At 37.4% G+C, this 17,274-nt stretch overlaps 1 protein-coding gene across 1 annotated transcript in view; it reads right to left on the minus strand.

Moving 5' to 3' along the window:
* CRISPLD1 (cysteine rich secretory protein LCCL domain containing 1) overlaps window positions 1-16,492 on the minus strand; it is a 35,334-nt gene extending 18,842 nt beyond the window's left edge. The window contains exon 1 of the mRNA XM_054285103.1: window positions 16,214-16,492. Within this exon, the coding sequence (XP_054141078.1) occupies window positions 16,214-16,471 (258 nt within the window). The 5' untranslated portion in view covers window positions 16,472-16,492. The remainder of the gene's footprint in view (window positions 1-16,213) is intronic.
* Between the last annotated feature and the right edge of the window lie 782 nt (window positions 16,493-17,274).

Genomic DNA, 17,274 nt, shown 5'->3' on the forward strand with positions numbered 1-17,274 from the left:
ATAAATATTCTAATCTTAAATCATGAAGTGACAGCTTGTACAATTCTTTTCCCCTTTCCTTTACTTGTCACACCACCACAAAATGGTCTTCTCTCTATTGTACCCATTGGAAAAACACATGATGATTATCACACTTCCTCCACATAAATACTTTGTTCTTAGAGGCTGTAGTAGGGTTGCTTCATCTTCCACCACAAAATCACAAGACCATAATATTTTAAAATATAAGCCACTACAATTTGTTGCATATATTGTATTGTCACCTAAAAATCTTATATGTAGATTTAGTTCTTAGGATTAACGAGTCATAAAGTTAATATACTTCCCAAATAATTGCTATTAAGAATGGTTTTGCCAACTGGACTCTGAAATACAAATTTAGAATAAATTAGACTTATGATAGGACAAAAATTTCACTTGCTCAGTTTTAGACCTTCCTACCTCAAAGGCTACCTACAATTTCTTATAGCTCTTACCACCTCCAGAAAGACAGAAGATATTCTCTTGTAAAGCATCCCCCCACATTTTCCACTTTTAAAACATCAGTCACAGTTAAAGGAATTGTACTATTGTTCTATTTTTCTCACCATACAAGTTTAAAAATATTTTATGCAGCTATTTTACTGAAATAATTATACTTTTTTGTTAAGTTTAGAGCTAGGCAATCAAGAGTAGTTGCCTGAATCAGCTCTTCAAGCCTGTGAAGTAATTACCTTTAACAAAATTTTCTTTAAAGAGTGATGAAAGCTATGCATGACAGAGCCATCCAGACCTCTGAAAGTACAGCTTTCCGATGAAAAACTGAAATTCATCGTTAATCCTCCTGACAGATGAACACCCACACTCCAAGTATGGCTGAAATTGGATATGATCTTGAAAAAAAATGCCATTTTCTTTAACCGTTTCTCTGCCTTCATCCACAGTATCAGATATTGTCTTTACTCCCTTTACCTTACCTAGCCAGAGAGAAGCACACTTCCCACTTTCTAGGCCTCATCATAACACACTTTACTTGAAGCAGCTTCATTTATAAATACCAAGACATAACTTAATTTCCTTCTCATTTAATCACTTAAGTATATTTTGAGATGTGATGGAGTAAATATCAGAAGTGTTACATATTCAGATATAAAAAAAATCAGTCAAGTGCAAATTGCACTACAGGGGGAAAGAACTCGTTAAGTGCAATGTTCATTGTTCTATGGGCTCATTTCCTCATCAAAGCTTCTGCTTCCTGAAACAGAATAGAAGTTAACATAGAAGTTTCAATAGAAGTCAAAATTAAAAAAAAAAAAAAAAAACAAAAAAACCACCTCCCTACTAAGGAGTATAAATTTTATAAAACATTCTGGAAGAATGTCCAAATATCTCTGTTCCAAAGAACTTCCTAGCGATTAGTCACTTTCTTGATTGCCAGAGACTTCAAAGAAAAAATGTGAATAAAGCATCGCTAATCTCCTACACCCAGTAAACAAAAAAGAGATACAAGTGTTAGAAGTCATAATTACTTGTGTCTCCAAAACCTACCATGACAGAAACGATAAAACACAAATCCAAACCAATGTAGAAATGAAAAGGCTTCCCAGTCTCCAGGATCACTATAAAGATCTTAAATAAAAAGAGGGAAAGATATTCAAGAACAGTTTTCTCCAGGCTCAAGGATGAGGCATCCTGATGAGCAAGAAATCAGGCAAAGAGAGCAAGAGACCTGTGTGGGTAAATAAAGAGCTCTGCCATTACTCAACCATAGCCAGGAAATACACAAGAGATGGAAGCAGGGTCAGGCCAGGGTTGTCAGAGGCAATAAAAATGAAAGAAGGAAGGCCAAGGCCCTTCAAGAATCTGGTCGAGGACAAGGACAGAACAAAGGACTTGTCAAATACATCAATAACAAAGGAAAAACTAAGCATACTGTGGGCCTGTTACTAAATGGAGGGGGCCCCTGGCAGCAGGACACAGAGAAGGCAGTTACTGAACAGTTCTTTGCATTGGGTTTCGCTGACAAGACCAGCCCTCAGGGATCTCTGATCTAGGAGACCAGAGTAATGGAATGATAGCAGGAAGACTTTCCCTCTGTCAAGTAGGATTGGGTCAGAGAACACCTACCCAAACTTGAGATCAGCAAGTTTATGGGCCCTAACAGGATGCATCCAAAAGTGCTGAGAGACCTGGCAGACACAATAGTGAGGCTGCCCACAATCGTGTCTGAAAGCTTGTGGAAATCAGAGTGGTGCCTGAGGACTGAAAAAATGCAAATGTCACCCCAGTCTTCAAAAAGCACAAGAATGAGGACCCAGGAAATAACCACAAAGGTAGCCCCACCTCAATCTGTTGAAAGGAATGGAGCGCCCCATTTTGGTGGCCATCTCTACCAATGTGAAGGACAAGGCTGAATGAGGGGAGAGCAGTGGATATCATCTACCATGACTTCAGCAAGGCTCTTTACACTGTCTCACACAACATCTTCATGGGCAAACTCAAGAACTGCGGACTTGAGTCAACAGTGAGGCCAGTTGAGACCTAGCTGAGCAGCAGATCTCAGGGTTGTGATCAATGCCAGAGGGTCTATTTGGAGGCCTGTCTCTAGTGGTGTACCCCACGGTTTAATAATGGACCAAATATTGTTTAACTTTTTTATGAATTACTTGGATAAAGGGGCAGATGCCTCCTCAGGAGTTTCATTGATGATACAAAGCTGGGAGCATCAAGAAAAAGCCCAGAGAGCTCTGCAGCCCTTCAGAATGATCCTGATAGGGTGAAGAGACAAGCAGAGAAGAACCATCTGAAATTCAGCAAAAGCAAATGCAGGGTCCTGCACCTGGGGACGAAAAACCCCAGGTATGAGGGTGCCAAGAGACTGGAACCAGGCTCTTCTTGGTAGTGCCAGGCAATAGGACAAGAGGCAATGGGCAGAAACTGAGGCATAGGAAGCTCCCCCCAAACATGAGGAAGAACTTTACTGTATGGGTGTCTGAGCATTGGAACAGGTTGACCAGAGATGTTGCTCAGTCCTCCTCACCGGAGATTTCAAGAATCATCTGGATGCTGTCCTTTGCCATGTGATCGAGAATAACCCTGCATGAGTAGGGAGGGTGGACCAGGTGACCCACAGTGGTCCCTTCCACCCTTACCAATTCTGTGATTCTATAAATGATATCCTAATACCTGATGCAACCACTTGGAAAACTATCTTTAATTTATATCTGACTACTCCAGTAATGCAAAAATTATACACAGGTGATAGTAACATGAATTCATATGAAATTTCTGAAAAAAAATTAAAAACTTGTACAAGAAATCTGTAATACTGCAATACCACATCACAGCTTACTCTAAGAAAATTAGCTTATAGGTATTTCTAAAGGCCAATTCTACAGTTACATGTAGGTGGAATGTGAAGAATTCTGAAGATTTTTCACTGAATTATCAACGTTTCAGAGATGGGATCAAGAACAGAAAGGAGCCAGCTGCTTTACATTTTTGATACTACCTTGAATTTTGTTCTTCTCTTTCAGTAATTAAAATAAGAGATCCAAATTTCTTTCCTCAACTAATTATTCTAATTGAAGTTATATGAAGAAAAGCTGTCCATCTTAATTCTAAGGATAAAAGACTTTATTTTAAAGTATTTTCATACTAATCCTGTCAAATTAGTTCTAAATATAATGCATTTCATGCACAAAGTAGGCTAAATGAAACAAACAGGTAAAATAATCTCCCTAAGTATTTAAAATATACCTCTTTAATGGAATACAAATTTTATTCTTGTGCTTTTAATAGTATTCCCTTATTTCACTTACATGATGGCAAGCTTTGGGTTTCAAACAATAAAGCATCTCCATATACAAAGAAAGATAAACACCTAAGTTTTCATGTTCATTCAGATCAAATAACACAATGAATAAGTTCAAATACAAAACTAATTAGTGATCTTTAAATTGCCAAGCTGCTTGGGATTTTAAAAGAAGCCAGAATAAAAATGAAAGAATATGAAGAGTCACAGCAATCTATTTATTTTATATCATACCAGAAGTAAGCATTTCTCAAATTTTAACCACAATGTCATTAGTGATATTAAAATCTGGCTACTGAAATAAATATTGAGCTGACCTGAATTAAGCTTTAAGCTTAATTCAAGAAGTTCTTCTACAGTACTCAGAAACAGTCAGTGTTTTACAGATTTAAACTAATGACATTTTTAAAACAACGTAATTCTTTGAAAGAAATGGTAAAGTTGAAAAGAAATCTCTGCATAGCTGCAGACAAGGATCCTTTTGTTTGCCAAAGTTTGAATTAAATCTTCAGACACTGTTACTTAAAAATACAGGAAATTTCTTTCCATAAAAAGGGAGACTATAATTTTTTGAAAAACAGGTGTGCACAGCACCTGATTTCTCATCCAGCAGTTCCCTCATCCATGCTCTGATGTCACCAGGTTTCAATGACTGCTCTATGAGAATTCCTTGGTAAATGCAGGGTACGAAAGGGAGCACAAGAAGATGGAAGTTCATCAAGGTAACTGATTCCCAGCACTTTGACTGGGAATCGTTTGATACTACATGCAAGGTAATTCAACTTGTTTATCAAGAAAAAGTATTACTCACTTTGTCAGAAAACTACCACGAGATTTATGTTTTGGACAAGGTACCATCATCAGGGCTGGCTTTCTACATTGATATAGGCACACAATGAAAATATCACAAATTGCTCGGCAGTATGAACCTCCTTGAAACTATTCCTTTTGTTTTGCATAACACTGCTAGAGTGCACTTTGAAGCTGTTCCTGGGTATTTCATTCCACACAGAGAGACAGAGCAGAAAAACACAAACCCTGAAATGCAATTAGCATGAATGTCAGGTTCTCAGCATCAATTCTTTTGCTCTACAAATCTGCTTCAATGGCACCACAACAGTTGTCAACACAGGCATTTCTTTCATCAGTATCCTGTTAAAACTAGTTCACCATCAAAGACACACAGATATGGCACTATCAGTGTTTCACAAATGCTCTCAAACACTACCCTGTCTGAAGCCAAAGCCCAGCTGGGCAGGTTAAACTAAATGGTAGCAGCAGTTACTGCCTCCAGCTGCTGACTCCTCTTCTACCCCAGAAGATCGCACATTTTGCAGCAGGGATGTTGCAGAAAATATGGATCTTATGACTGCTTCTGGTTTACACCATTTCACATTTAAATAAACCACAACTAAAGCCGGTTTAGCTTTACATACTCGACTACAAATTTTGGAATTTAACCTCTGTCAACACAGGATTTAGGTACAATGTGGACCAAAACCAATGTCCTGCTTATTGGAGGAGCTGCTGTTTCAGTGAGACTACCACATCTTAAATTAAAATTCATCAACAGCCAAACAAATTACATGAGGTGGAATTAATGTACCCTGAATTTAAACAGCCTCAAAGCAGATACCTACATCTGAGCTAATTATCTAAATAACTTTTGCAGTTACATAGACAAATAAGCATCTACAGAAGGAGATAATTTTAGCCACCCATTTTTAACTGAGATAAACTGTGTGTTGGAGGTTCTCATTTTTCTCTACTAATTAAAGGGGACTGGCCCAAATGCAGACACCTACACCACAGACATCAAAAGCTTCGTGAGATGAATCCCACCATTTGTGTTGCATGAGTATTAAATCAAAAATGTACATTCTCATCCAAGGCACACCAGCAGGAGTCCACCTATTACACCAAAAAGTATTGCAACAGAACTGCAAAGGCCAGTAGCTCAAAAAACATTTTCCAGCAAAAATTATTTTTAAAAATCTTCAACAGTGGTAACATTTTAATTGGATATATTTTCACATATGTTGGAAGGCAGAAAAAAATCATATGGCCTGGGACTATACGGAAATTAAAGAAGAGCTAAAATTCAAGCTCAGTAAAGATGGAAAAGTAAGTACAGTGGGCACCACTGAAAGTAAACATTTACCATGGCATAGTATAAATACCTCATTGCTGTATACATTCTAAATATAGGGAAAGAGTGGTAAAGTAAATACCACGGTACAGTATGGGTATTTATTTACTTTTTAAAGGAATCCACTGTATTAAGACTAATGACACTGAAAAGGAAAAAAAAAGTAAAGATGAAACATAGAATGAGAAATGCCATGAGCAAATATGCCAGAAATACAGTTGAAAACTAGAAATCACCTGCATGGCACCAACACAGAAAAACGGAAAGGTACACTTAAAAATTACTTCAAAAGACTGATCCTGACTGTAGTCTATCTAGCCTTTTCCACTGAGCCAAATATATGTGTAATATCCACATTTTTATAATTTGAAACAGTAACAGTACTTTCAGAATAATATTGACTTTTATTTCCTTCTGGATTTTTATGGTTGTAAAAGTAGAGGATCTCCTTGGTATGCAACCTAAACCTCCTGCCCTGCTATGCTAGCTGATGTTTTATTGTCACATAAATAGAAATCTCTCTCATTCCTGTAACTACCTTTATTTATTTATTTCCTTGATTAACCAAATTCAGCTGCTTCATTCCTTCAATCATCTCATAAATCACACATTCTGTCTTCATAATCAATCTTATTAATCTATTTTATTCTCTCTAGAATGGCTAGACCAGAAATGGACATTTCCATTTCAGACAACTTCTCATCAGTTTCACACGTGGACAATTCCCTTTACAGATTGGTGCCACATATTATTTTTTAAGTCAGTGTAACTCCTGCATCTTTACGTTGCAGTTTTACCACTACATTTTATCCCTTGTACTTCACTAGTTTGATTTCTTCCCTGTTCCATACCTTGCTTAAGTTTCAGCATGTTCATCCCCAGCCATTACTTCTACTTCTCAAGTTCTGATTTTAATCATGTTCTTTAAAACAACCCCATCCTGTCCCCAGAATATACATATACACATACATACATACATATATATATGTGTGTGTGCATGCGTGTGTGTGTATATATATATTATATATATATATATATATATATATATATGTGTGTGTGTGTGTCTACACACACGGCAGTTTTCAGGCATCTTCCTTGCTCACACATGTCATAAGTGTTCAACCAAAAAGGAGAGGCTGCAACACCTTCAATCTTCTGCCTGTTTAAAAGGAGATTCTGTCAATTTTCTCTCACAAACACATCAGGGTAGAGAGTGCCAAGAACTTTCCAGAGTCAAAATATGGCACCTACTACTTCCCTAACTACTGGGTGATTAAAAGAGTAAAAATGGATTGACTTGACATGATCTCTTCTTGATGAACAGGTATTGGCAGTTTTCATCAGCTTGTCTTTGACTCATGCTTCAGTGAGACAATTTCGTCAGTACAAAAACACAGAAGGAAGTCCATGAAAACTAATCATAATTAATTAGCACATCTGAAAAACAAATAATTTTCACTCAACTGAGATGCTTACCTCCAGTCATTTGAGTCAGAAAAAAATGTGGTCTCCCCACAGCCTGAGGTCCCTTATGCAGCATGACCACAAAAACTCAGGCAAAAAAAACCAGGCAAGATTTCTCTTGAAAATAAAAACCCAACACCACTAACTAGTACTGGTATATTCTTTAAGCACAAAGAAAGAATAGCTAAAACTGCCAAATTTTCCTCTACCAAGAAAGTTAAGACAGGCATTTTCTGCTGGAAAACTACTACCTGGCTAGAGGTGAAATGTAAGGAACTTACATGCTACCATGTGGCAGCCTGGGGTTTATAGAGCTTTAAACTGGGCAGAGATCCCTGAATAGACCTTGAGGTTTCAGCTACTCTTTTGGAAAAGAGTAAAAAGCAGGAAAACTGTGGCTTTTGCCTGGAAACAGGAAAGTGGTATATGGCCAAAAATATTGTTCCCAAACACTGAAAAAATTGCACCAATATTTAGAAGTATCTCCTTATTACAGCTTCATGTGTTTGAGCTCCTTGTGTTGAAGAAGTACAACCAGGAATAGGAACCAGAAGACATGGCTAATCACGTTTAGTCTCTGTGTACTCTAAGCATGTTAAGAAAACCGTGCTGGAATATTCAGCTTTCCAAGGTGTTCTGAAACAGTGCATTTTCTTTACTGCTTTTTAAAAGGAGTGCATTCAGACTGTCTATTAGGACATGACTAAAAATCCTTCACGTCTATATTCTAACAGGAATAGAACAGAAGAAACAGCATGAAAGCTGATCTTGATTTCTCTAGTTTGTCCATTGTCAAATTATGAATTGCACACATTCATTACAAATACTATTCATGAATATGTATAGCTAATCACAAACTGACCAGAGCACAGGTCCTTACCTCAAATCCTAGTAGTGATTACCAGGTTAAATTCACTGTAACTGATTGCTTTCATGCAGCAGTTCTAGACATGTTACAGAATTTCCTGGACTTTGAACAGGAATTAGCTGTGGTATCTCAAATATGTGTCAAACTAAATGCTTTTAAAAGATGACCACTGTGTTTTGACATAAGTGAATTGAACTTACTGCCAGAAAGCATTCATTGATCATTTGTGACCTGGCATTACTCTCAGAAACAGTTTCAAATAAAATCTCAAAAAAAACATTGGAAAATGTATTAAAGGAATCCCTGACCACTTGAAGATCCAACAGGGAATTCAGGACAAATCTACTGTGATATGTATCAGGCAGCCAAATTTGGGATTTAACAGCCTCATTTGAAGAAACTGTTATCTTCTTTCATAATAAAGTGAAATTTGTCCATCTTCATATTACTAGAGGATAGTCTCTTGCTTTGAATCACACTTTTTTAATGATAGTGACTCACGCCAAATCTAAGGCTGATTATATTTACATAGAAGAGGATAACTTCATATCTAGCATTTCAATGAAATAATGTTAGGACATAAGTAATTTTTTTCTCAATTAAAAAGAAAAAATTTAGTTGAGGAAGATTCCGAGGCAAATATGAAAATGGCAGGCAACAGGGAGCTATTTTCACAGATTTCATTGATTCTTTCTGTGTTCTGTTCATATGTTATACTTCAGCTTAGATTCTACTACTGATTAATATTTAATGATCTTCTTTAATTTGGGGACAAAAACCTTCTCAAAAGCAAAAGTAAAAGATGAACAGTGTCTGTCCTGTGTTGCTAATTATTTTATTTTGGGAGAGCTCCCTTAAACTTTGAGACAGTGAGCCTTTTTGCTACTTTCCACTTTCAGTTTCTTTACTTGGAGTTGCTTAGTTGTTGTTGGCATTACATCAATAGAAGTCATACCACTTTTTTTCCTTGGCCACTTCACATTGCACAATCCTTTGCTAAAACTGCCAGGGAGAATAAGAGGATAAGTCAACGTCACTGTGCTCTTTGATGCAGAGTCAGTAGCCTTTGAGCACAGGCAAAGGAGCTGAAGCACTTCCACCAATCTTTGAAGTGAAGCAGAAAAGTGGAAAACCAGAGGGAAAGAGGGCAGGTTCACTCTGAATAGAGCTGCTCTGTTCTTGGCACCCAAAGTGCTCTTCAGCCACTTAGGCAAGTCCACAAACCAAAGCCCTCTGCTCAAAAGGAACAGGAATTGTTTTTAATCAAGCATCCCTGAAGAGCTTTGGCAAGATGGGTGAGATACACTAAACAGAGACATCAAAATGTTTTGTCAGAAAGGTCTAGGAAATTTACAAAGGGCACTTCAGAACAGAAAAATTCACCGAAACATGTATATGCATTACAAGGCCTTCCTTTATGTTTTCTAATGCTGTTTCAATTCTCCTAGGGATACTACAAGAATAAAAAAAATCTCATCTAGGAACTTACAGAGACACATAGAGAGGAGCTGCTACTCCTGATTAAACTGATCATAGAACCTAAATGCATCACAAAAATAGCAAGAAAATTTATTGTGATCCCTATTCAGTTCCTATGATACCATGAATAATCTTTTACTATTATGCAAGAGCTCTATGCACTAGTGGGTTCATATTTATCCAAAATCCAATGGTTTCTATTTAACTATAACAGAAGATTGCCTTCCTGAAGCTACTGAAAGGGAGGCAAGTCTTCAAGCCCCCCAAAATATAAAGCCCTTCATAGAAGTCAAGAATTAGTCATGGTTTTGAAAGGAATTATATGGTATTAGCACTTCCAACACATCACTACCAAGATCTTCAAACTAAGACTTACAGAAATATTATACCAAACATTATACCAAACTAAGAAAAAATACATCTTTTTTTCCTCCTCTGTGAACAAAATATGGGTCCAACACTGCTGCCAGATACACATCCAGAATTTTCCTGAAGAACCACACAGCTATATGGTACAGCTATAAACAAAATATGTACAACTATACACAAATATTCTAATCTGAACTGTTTCAAATGCACCTCTAGAACTTCATACCTTCCTCACAAGTCTTCCAAAGTAAAACTTTATAGAAGCAAGTTATGGGCTTTGCAATGACATCTCTGGTATTTATTGGCAGGATCTGGCCAAAAGACTAGAGATAACGAAATAAGCAAAGACTTCCTTGCCCTAGAAGACACTGGTGTCTCCAATTACAGTAATTACAAAATGCAGTGCATGGCTCGGGGCCAAGAAATACCAGGTTGAAATGCTCTGCTATCTATCAAGCTGAAACCTGAATACTCTTAAGTACAGCAAAGGCACATGTATGGAATGAGGATCTCACATTAATCATTTGACTTCTTTCTTTGGGAAAATATGTATGAAATCAAGGAATGAATACTAAAAGAATGATTTAAAATAGAGTGCATATAAATTCATTAACCAAAATGACTTTTGTGAATATTATTCTTGGTGATTTATTTTATTTTGCAAACTACAACTGTTTGGAATATAGAGGAATTAACAACTTCCACTATCCAAATAATAATGACTATTTTCATAGTCTTGACTGCAATAACCATGAAGGAAATTGGTTTTCATTAATATATTCAGGTTTACTAAGGTGCAATGTTATCAATGAAATTATTGTGAAAAAAAAAGTTTTTCCAATTTCAGTTCATGATACACAACTAATGCTTTAAAAAAAAAAAGATTAGGAGTTCAGAAAGTTTTTTGACTTTTTATTAGGCCTTTACAATTTAGTAAGAATTTATTAATATGCAGCAAACCCTTTCTAGCTGAATAAGAGGACTATTTCACATGAATCCACAACAAACCACATGACAAAGTATGACACAATGCTCTATGCTCTGCCCAGGTGCCTTAGAAGGGGAGCAGGGAAATCTCATTCCTCTCCCCTCTCTTTCCAGCACTGTTAAATTCATGTGCGCAGCAAAGAGAAGATGTTCCTTACACCTTTCTTTAAAAGGAAGCAATCCAAATAAAAAAAAATATACAACATGCATTTGCCATGCATTTTCATAACACACTGTTCATCATAACCTCAAATAAAGATTTTCCTTTTTCTATTTAAGTCATAATGTCAACAACCCAAAAACTCTCTCAACTTTGAAGGAGAAGGTCTAGGAAAGAATGATCTAACATGCAGTCATAAGGTCACATAAGGCCACTGCAGAAGAGTTTAATGAATTTTTGCAATACTGTTCCCTACAGAGGAGCTTATGCACATTCCCACACCAGAAGTCTTCGATACAGGAAAAGAGACAGAAGGTGAGGTGGAGGATCCAAATCAGCCTTAAGAAACAATAGCCGAAACTGAAAACACTGACAGCATCAAATGGCCAGGACTAAATAATAACCTTCAAGAACCTGGAAGAACTTGTTCATTACACTTCTGATTATTGTGCAGTACATTATCTCTCTTGTTACCTCATTAACAAAAACCAGCACACAGTTGATAATATTTTAAGAAGCTTCTAGAAGATCCTGAGAAACCACAGACTAAAAACTGACTTCCACTGGAATGATTTTATAGAGAAAGTTAAAAAAATATGAAATATACAGATAATTACTCCCACATATATTACACCTTGAAGGTGTCAACATGTAAGTGCAGTGAAATTTTCCAGAGTTCCTAAGTTACTTAAAAATAGCAAACAAAATTAAGCTATCATAAAGAAAAGGAAGAAGTGATAAATGACAGAGAAGGGATCTAAGAATACAAAACAATTTTCAGATTCCCTGCAAGATATGTCCATGGTCTCTGGCAGCACACCTTCTCCACAAAGGCCCAAGAAAAGAAAATGGAATATAGTGTTCACTATTTAAGACGGGTAAAAACAGGATAGGAAAAATGAAAGATAAAGACAGCAGACTCATTAATGCGAAGTGACTGGACAACAAAATGATTTACAGCATTCAGTGTGAATGAATACAAAGTAATAAGGATATTGCTGGAGATAACAGCCAACTATACATACACAGTGGTGTAGTAAATGACCTCTTAGCACATTAGAAAGATCTTGAAGTCATTGTCAATAGCTCTATGAAACATAGGACACTAAGTCAAAAAGTAAAAGAATGTTAGAAATTATTAGGAAGTGAAGAAAATAAATACAGTATAACAATTTGCAGTATGCCATAACTATCCACAGTTTGGTTTGTCCCTTTTGCATTAAAAGGAAAACAGGACAACCATTGCAAAATGGAACAGCTTTTCACATAGAACAGTTTTCAAGTAAAGGAATTAGGATTCTTCAGCTGAAAGCCTTGTAATCACTGAGGAAATTACTACTTCTCACAATAAAGAAAAATAAGGCATCAAATAGAAGTTTAAAGGAAAACAAATGCACTTTTTCACCTACTACATAATTAAATTTATAGAGCTCTGAAAATTGATGCCATGGATTCAAAAATACAAGTGGAATCATAAGCTTTCAGATTAATAAAGAAAATTCCATGTGAGACTATTCTATCTGATGCAAAAAGTACAACAGCAGATTGAGGAAGTCCCTTAGCTGCTGTCTGCTGGAAGCTGGGGTGCTTCATTGCAGAAGTTTCTCTTTTCACATGCTTTATTCTTATCCTCTTATCTTAGGAATCCATTACTGCTCACCACCAGAGCCACAGTACTTGGGAAGATGAACTTTTCATCCAGCAAGTTCAGCCAGACAACCATGAGAACACTTTGTTCATTAGACCTAGCTGCTTTGAATCTTCCTGCACTGTAACTTTAGGTCTCTGAACTATGATAGCCCAATAATGTTTGCTTTTTCAAAGCATATGGGAAGAGTGTACAGCTCAGTAATGCAACTTTTTCATTTTCCTTGGGGTTTTTTTGGTTTTTTTTTTTTTGGCTTTGTTTGGTTGGTGTTTTTTGGGGGTTTTTTTGCTTTTTTTTTATTTTTGGTTTGTTTTGTTTTTAATAGAACCAAGATCTTATGCTGCAGGCCTTATCTCAAAGGTAAGGCTGGACTTTGTGAGTAATAAAACCAATACCTCCTACCCAATGTGGTTCTCAATCCCACCCATTCCTCAGTTATGCATTCCAATGTTCTTTTATCAGCACTGGTACTCATCTGATTCTGCCACACAGGGAGATAGTGTCATGACTCAGAGTGGAAAAAAAACCCCTTAAAATTACACGTTTTAAAATTAAAACTGATTCTTTAAGTACTTGGATCAGTCTCATCATCCACTCAGGTGCATTCCAGAGGCAGGAGCAGGACAGAGGCACTTCAGCCAGAGCTGCCTTTTAGTCTGGAACATCTCAGGTAACCTGACAGTGCAGTGGGAGCATGCAGCCCCCACATACTTCTCCCAGCTCCAAGCACTCTTGGGTATCTTAAATTTCTCAACTACACCACAGATTTATTGAGATAGAGGTTTATCAGGGAGGCACCTGGACCTTGCTCATCTCCATTCAGATTCAGTGAGACATAAAACTTCACTCCCTCAAGCAGAACTAGCTCTATTCACAAGGAGAGGCTTTACTAATACAAAGGGCAGTTTACAGGGACATGAGTGTGCCAATAGCAGGAGACCTGGGAGACCTGTTGGCCAGCATGTCTGTATTAATAAACCACACCAAAAGTAGACAGTAGTATTTCAGCTGCACTCATTTATCTTGCTGAACATCAGGTAAGCATTTAGATGGATGGTTTCCCTCTTCTGGAGCACTATTATCTTTGTTAAGACATTGAAAGGAAAATCTCTAGGAGTACCATAAAAATATATATGCCAACAATCAGCAGTCCTGTCCTTTCCTCATTCTGCTCAAGCAGCACGTGGTTCCCACTGTCTTCTGAACCCTCCTGTCCCCATTCCCAATGTCAACTCTCACCTGCTGCCTCCAGATACAATCTTCCTCCCCACTTACTAACAGGTTTAGACTTTTCAAATGGCCTCCCTTAGCAAATGTCTGTGCTCTTAAACTAGTTCCATAAACTTCTGATCCAAATCACAGTCACAGGTCTTAGAGTATTTGAGGAATGGATATGGTTAATCTTTCTCTCCACCACAATGATTTCTCAACACCTTCTTGATCACACAGCCTCTCTCCACACCCTTCTCATACCCTCCACAGGTATCTATCCCTCTGACCACACACTTTAAACAGACCCTTTCACAGGTCACAAACCCTTGCCTATCCTAATCCTTCATTTCCTAGGATATTATGCCAAAATTGAATACCACTCTCTTGAAAGCTGCTGCCCTGTTCTGAGTAACATCCTTGATGTTAAAACTGGGTAATTGCTTTTCCATGCTACTTGTACTCTCTGGCTCAGGCACCATTGGAGAGCACAGAAAAAACAACAAAACCAAAAAAACTTGTTCCAGATGTAGACCCAACACAGAGTTTAAGCCCAAGTGTGTGCAGTGCTGGAGGAATCTTTGAATAAAGCTGTCAAAAACCTTACTTCTGTGAGTATATCCAAATTCTCCTTTCCAAGACATACAAGACAGGCAAATGTAGTATGGAGTTAGGAATGGAAAAAGCCACATAACTACAAATACCTACGCTTTCAGAGAATCTCAAGAAAAAGGCTTGCACTATTTTAACAAGGGAAAGCAACAGTCTTCCCAATTCTTCTTTTGCAAAAAGACTTAATAGCTTGTTTTTGAGCTTTCCAAAAAAAAGTTGGCCTGAGCGACTGGAAGCAAAATGTTAACCTCTATTATAGCAAGGTCTGAAAAAGTCACAACAGAAAACAAAGTGCAGACAATTGTAACTCAATGGGTTAAAGGGGTTTCAGGTATTATCATCCCTTTGTTTGGAGATGATATGTGGCAATATATCCTGTGATTTCATTTCTGATGGCTCTTAGTCTAATACAATAACTCACATAGGTAAACTTAAGTTAAACTGCCTTTAATGGGGGATGGACTAGAGAACCTTTAAAGGTCTCCTCCAGCCCAAACCATCCTATGATTCTACTGATGGTTTAAGCAAGCATGGCCTCTCCAGGACCCATATATACTCAGTTCAAACAGATCTCCAACCTGAAAGTCACCACTCCAGTCCAGGAAAGATATTTTTATCTGGAAATGTGCTAATATAAACCTCTGTCATGGAAAGTGACAAGAAATCTGTAAAATATTTGATATAAATAACTCAACCTATACCAATGCTCTTTCTCTGGTGCATGAACAGATAAGTCAACAATATACCATGTGGACACAGGAAAAAGGTGCAGAAAAAAGAAAAGTTGACCATTTTTGTTAAACCTCTAGACTTCTTAAAAGCTCTAATGAGCTTATTTCATCTGCTTAGCAAGGAGAGATAGAATTAGCCTTGAACTATGGCATAAAAACAAAGTTCCGAAACATGGAATTTACTGCCACTAATAATAGTCCAAATATAGAGGCTTCTTAAGGAAAAAAAATAAACAGAAATTACATTATTAACTTGAACACAGAAATATACAGCCCTCCAGTAACATGTGCCAACTTAAATAGAAGACTTTCTTGTTGTAAGATCCTCATTTTGTTCAGAAATGCCATCCAACCTAGAAGCATGGGAAAGAATACATGCATGCTATCTTGAAACTTCATTGCTCAGTACTCTTCTCAAATGGTAACTTTTTAGGCCACAATTACAATCAACTTTATTGAGTACTGGAATTTTGGAAATTGGCCCCTAACACTGAGGAACTGCCACTTAAATTTAGGAGAGATTAAACACATTAATATAAGTAGAGCATAACACTTGATCCACAAACAGGCATTTTTATCTCACAGTTCATACCTGTACAAAAAAAAAATAAAAAGAGAAACAAGTGACAAGTACTTTAAATGAAAAAACAAGCAAGCTAAGACTGAAAGTATGCTGTTTTATAAAGTGATAGCAACTATTCTAAGAACATTTTTTTCTGCATGTCACTATCCGTTTTTCCTTACCATATATTCCATATTGGAAGCTGGTGGATACACCTGACCCCGTAATTTATTATGAAGATCCAAGATACTTTGCATATCACTGTCTGTGATAGCCCTTTTCCCTCTCTGCTTGGCGATCCACCACTCACCATCTTCATCCATGTACTTTTCCAAAAGTTCCTCTAAGAGCGTGGCATTGGGAAGAACCATTGCAGAAACTGCTTGAGCTATGAATAGCAAGGTAGTTACTCTGAGCCATTCCTGTACTACATACTTCATGATGAATGATCTCAAAATGCTCAGGAGTTAGCTCCAAGACAAAGTCTTTCTTCCAGGTTTGCTGGCTGTAAATGCATAAGAGAGAATTTGTAATTTGTAGATTGAAGGACCGGCCTGTATGGATTTATTAAGCAACAAAATCTTTAGTTCATACAGATTTTGTAACTGTTGTTCTATGGGGAGAGAGCAGGATGCTGCATTTTTTACTCTAAAAGTGCACACTGTTGATTGGGAAGATAGCTTATCTTCAGCCTTATGAACTTCTGTTTGTTCAAGTGGTTTTATATATTACATTGACATGCACATTTCAGTGCTTGCATGCAAAAAGCATGCTTTTCATATCTGCTTAAAAGGAGCCAGACATCAATGAAGATTAGACTGTAGATAAGGTCTTCCAGTATTGGAACTTAACAAAAGAAGGTTAAAGGCTTGCAGTCATTGCCAAAGTGTAAACTGAAATCTACAATTAACTTGATACAAAGTATCCCCTCTTAGCGCATTTCAAAATATGACCTTGATTAAAGCTTTTGTTTTACGATTTTCAAAACCCTAATTAAACTAAAGGTATTCAACTCGGACACGAAAACGGGGGAGACGGCGTTTTTCTAGTCACCAGGCAAAGGAAAGCACTGAAAACTCGCAGAAAAAGTAGCACCACTTGCAAGAATGCGACATTCTAACAACGCCTACTACACGACTGAGCGCTGTAGGCAGCAAAGCCGAGGTCGCTCCTTCTCCCTGGGCGAGCCCGCGCGAATCCCGCCACGGCGGACCCGGCGGCCGGGAGGGGAGCACAAAGGGCA

Source organism: Melozone crissalis, unplaced genomic scaffold (genome assembly GCF_028551555.1).
Source record: "Melozone crissalis strain CALT ecotype California unplaced genomic scaffold, PUWL_Pcris_2 ptg000042l_1, whole genome shotgun sequence".
Taxonomy (NCBI): domain Eukaryota; kingdom Metazoa; phylum Chordata; class Aves; order Passeriformes; family Passerellidae; genus Melozone; species Melozone crissalis.